Source organism: Rhagoletis pomonella, unplaced genomic scaffold (assembly GCF_013731165.1).
Source record: "Rhagoletis pomonella isolate Grant_MI unplaced genomic scaffold, Rhpom_1.0 Rhpom_scaffold_00003, whole genome shotgun sequence".
Lineage (NCBI taxonomy): Eukaryota > Metazoa > Arthropoda > Insecta > Diptera > Tephritidae > Rhagoletis > Rhagoletis pomonella.
Genome location: NW_023458557.1, coordinates 25,292,616 through 25,297,100, shown reverse-complemented (window position 1 = coordinate 25,297,100; position 4,485 = coordinate 25,292,616). Strand labels below are relative to the sequence as shown.

Sequence of the window (4,485 nt, the reverse complement as noted above, 5' to 3'; positions counted from 1 at the left end):
TTTTTGTAACTAACTAAACTTAACTTTTTATAATTGAAAAAAACGAATCCAACAAGTAACATCTATGGGGCTTATACACACAGGACACTAATATTTTAGTCACTCGGTCAGAAATTTCGGCAATAATAAATTCCGTATCACAGTGGTTTGATTCTGCTAAAACGCAAAATTTTAGGGTAGACCTGCAGTAGAATGCAACACATCCTCCTTTCCTTTGTGTTCTATCGGCTCTGGTAACACTAAAGTTTGGAATGCTGTAGTAGAAGTCGGAGATGTCAGGATTAAACCTCGTTTTCGATACGCAAATAACATCAACGTCAGATTTCCCAAAAATATCCCTAGTATAATCCAGTTTGTCACCGTTAAGGCTTCTTGCATTGAAGCGCACCACTTTGAGGCCATTATATTGCTTACACAAAATATCAATTAAAATCTTGTGGCTTTCGTCAATGCAGGAGGCGGATTTCCTATAGGGGTTTAAGTCCATAACACTGAGATGGACAAAAGCAACCACAAAATACATATAACACAAGGAAGCACTTTAACGCACGTTAACGATTGCTATAAACGTTAGTAAATATGGAAACAGAATTAAACGAGAAGAATCAAGGTTTACATGTAGAAACAAAAAATAAGGAAATATTAAACAAATAGAATTTGGTACAGCGAGAAGGAGAAAAGAACATAAATATAACTTAACTTCTAGGCTAGTAAAATTTTTTACTTCCGCGTACTGTTGAAAAGAGCGTTAATCCTGGCTCTGCTGCTCACCAGTATGGGCGCTTCATTTGGTTTTAGTCTCACAAAAATTTTCCCTCGTATAGAGGACATTGACGCCAGTTGTTTCTTCCGCGTGAGCTCTGAAGCATACGACATCACATCTCGCAATTTTTTCGGCAGACTCTCATGTACAAATATTGACCCATAGCCCGGCAACTCAACATCAGTGAGCGCAAGGGATCTCTTTTTGGATCTGCAGAAGACCGCAATGGATTTCATGAGCTGATTTCGATTGTGTGAAGTGAACAACTTTACAACAATGGGACAGTTGTCTCTGATTTTTTGCCCATTACTTTTTACGCTTTTTACTCGAAAAGCATCTCGCACAGGGGGGGTTTATGCTGAGTTGCACCGCAAATCTTTGCAAAAAGTTCAGAAAACACTCACCGGCTGCCTGAGGAATCCCGTTACTAATAGTGGAGACTGCGCTGCTTTCGAGAGCACTGAGCTGAGTCTGAACAGCAGCCAGTTCATTACGAAGAGTGAGCCGGTAGCCGGTTTTCTTGCTGAGTTTTTGCGTGCTATTGACATGCTTGTTTGCTTGTTATTTGTTTGTTTAAGCGCACAGGTACACCGGTAGATCAATAGTTTGAGGAATTTTTTAAATTATTTACGCAGGAAAACACAAAAACGTAAGAGCACCACAAAAACACTCTTACTCTGCCAACATCTATGTTTGTTATACCCAATTATTCCCAGTTGTCGGCCCCTATTAATATGCTGCGCCAAAAAAATGTTAAATTTACTTGGGGGTCTTCTCAGCAAGCTTTTAATGCTTTTAAGTCATATATCGTCAATGCGACACAATTGGCGGATTATCAGGAGGGGTTGCCATTGGTCCTTGCTACAGATGCTTCTTCATACGGCATAGGAGTAGTGCTTTCACACGTATTTGCTGATGGTAGTGAGAGACCAATCGCGTTTTCTTCTAAGACCCTCGAAAAGCATCAGGTGCGATACAGCCAAATCGAGAAAGAAGGGTCAACTATTGTTTTCGGAGTCAAGCGTTTCCACCAATACCTATCTGGAAGGAAATTTACCTTGGTCACAGACCACAAGCCGCTTGTAAGCATTTTCAACGCAAGCCACCAGCTTCCAGTGATGACATCACATCGGTTGCAACGATGGGCCATCATACGTATGGCCTACCAATATGTCGTAAAATATAGGAAAACTACCGAACGTGGTAACGCCGACGCTTTATCACGTTTACCACTAGGCTACGACACAACTTTCGATGACGAAGAAGCATGCTATAATGTAAGTGAATTAAACACGCCAATTAACGCTGAAATTATTTGTAGACACGCTGAAAACGATAAAGTCCTAAAATGGGTCTGCTCCTACGTACAGCGTGGATGGCCTGAAAATTTAAGTCCACAAGATGCGGATCTACGATCATTTTTCAACCACAGATTTGCCTTAACCATCAAAAGTAATTTACTTTGCCTCCAAACGGAGTATAATCGTGTCATCATTCCCGCTTCTCTCCGCGGTCAAATTCTTCGAATGTTACATGATGGACACTGGGGTGTAACTAAAATGAAACAACTAGCGAGGCGAAATATATGGTGGGTCAACATGGACAAAGATATTGTCGAAATGTGTAACAATTACGACATATGTAAGGTTGTAAACCCTGCACCCCGCCCATGGGAAAGAGTGCACATTGATTTTGCTGAACCTGCTTTTAATTCTATGTGGCTCATCTGCGTTGATGCATTTTCACAATTTCCATTTATTGTGCAAATGACAACTACTACAACTGCCCATACGATATCTACGCTATCTGGAATTTTCGCCATTGAGGGAATTCTCGAAACCATCGTTAGTGACAACGGTCCGAGTTTTTTGTGAACAACTTGGAATAAAACACGTCACTTGTATTTGTCAATGTTATTGTGGCTTGTTAACATTTTATTTTTAATATTTTTATTGAGCTTTGTACCACGATTGTTCACGTCAGCAGCGTTTCATACCGCTTCAAATGGACTAGCAGAACGTTTTCTCAGAACATTTCAAGCTTCTGTAAAAAAAAAATACCGACGATGGCCTTCCGCTTCAAGCTGCACTAGTAAAGTACTTAGCTACTTACCGTGCTATGCCCAACGCTGACACCAGCAGAACTTCTACATGGAAGACCGATTCGTACCATATTAAGCCAAATTTTCGAGCAGCCGAGCCAGAACAAAAGGGAACTGGAGAGCAAGCAAGAGTTCCAAGTAAAGCAACCAGTATTCCCAAAAAACTACGCAAGAGGTCCGAGGTAGATAAAAGGTAACATTGCACGACACCTAGGTAAAATGTTATATTTGGTACAGACACCTAACGGCTGTTTAAAGCGTCACAGAAATCAGCTTAAAATTAGAGGCTGTACTGACCTCGACGACACACACGCGCATGAGAATTTTGAACATATGCAGTTACCTGTCAGTCAGTTACCAGGAAATCAGACTCCAACTTCGAATAATCTTCAGACGCAACAACAGATTACAGAATCTCGTGCTCCTGCCGGCACCCCTACTGATGAAACCCAACTTCGTAAGAGTACACGCATGCGAAGAAAAGTTATTAGATAGGAAGCTCTTGATTTCAGAAGAACTTAAATATATTGTATAACATATGTACATATCTATATGCGTTTGTAACTTTTCCCATATTCATGAATTAGATGTATGGATTTTTTTTTGCGTCATCGTAAATGAAGGGTGGAGAAGTGTTATATATTGAATACAAATTTAAATCACCCTTAGTTTCGAAGACTTTAAAATAAAATAGTTTTTAATGCAACTATGCATAAAATTAGATTAAGTAGATTATAATACAACCCTGTAATGAAATGACATTCAATTTGAATAAATTTGAGCTAAAGCATAGCCCTGTAACTGTTCGGTACTCACTCAGTTACTTCACGTATCCACACCACGGTCTCTGCAAGTGGTGGATAGCCATCCCGAGTGGAAGGTGCAACCATTGAAGATAGGCTTTACAGCGCTAACTGCGTTGCTCCTGGCCGCCCTGAGGAAGGTTTTTTGGATGGCTCTGAGCTCATCCGTTAACCACACGGTGGTTGGATAGTCCTCTGGGATTATACCCAGCTTCCCTCCGTACAGTGCATCCCTAAAAGAAACCGGCCCACCGCGACAATCTGCAGGTACATGAGCAGGCATGGGCAGAGAGTTAGCAGGTGCTAAAAGAGCGTCGCATGTACGTATACAAGCGAGAGCGCAGCGATGAGAACACGACAGCATGCAAAATTAATTAGGCACACTAACACATGCTCACTTTTCGTTTACGCTTATTTGTGGTAGTGCCCACCTCTGTACATGAGGCACAGTTGTCTTAACTATGGGCACAGATGCAGTCCCAACAGGCCTGCCGGTCTCGCTCTCGAGCTTGATACGGTGCGTTGTTCACCGGAGAGGCAAGCACCTTCTGCTCATCTTCCGGCGAGATGTCAGATTGCGCCCTGTCTCACGCTAGTATCTACCATTCTACATCATACGAGGGACAGTGCACCCCCGGTAGTTCTATAGCGATGGTTTCTGTTTCGACCGAAGTCGCTGTTTCGGCCAGCGTTGGCCTCTGTTTGGAGCCGTGCAGCTCCTTCTGGCTTTTGGTTTCCGTAATTTTTACTGTTCATGTGTAGCCCACGTATATGGGGGAAGGAATGTCAGCTGGAACATAACCCCCAGTATCCCGAGC

At 42.1% G+C, this 4,485-nt stretch overlaps 1 protein-coding gene across 1 annotated transcript; it reads left to right on the top strand.

Annotated features, from left to right (window-relative positions):
* The first annotated feature begins 1,920 nt into the window (after nt 1–1,920).
* LOC118736124 (uncharacterized protein K02A2.6-like) lies at nt 1,921–2,637 on the top strand. Its single transcript, XM_036466223.1, has one exon. It carries the CDS (start codon nt 1,921–1,923, stop codon nt 2,635–2,637), a length of 717 nt encoding a protein of 238 aa, XP_036322116.1.
* The last annotated feature ends 1,848 nt before the right edge of the window (nt 2,638–4,485 follow it).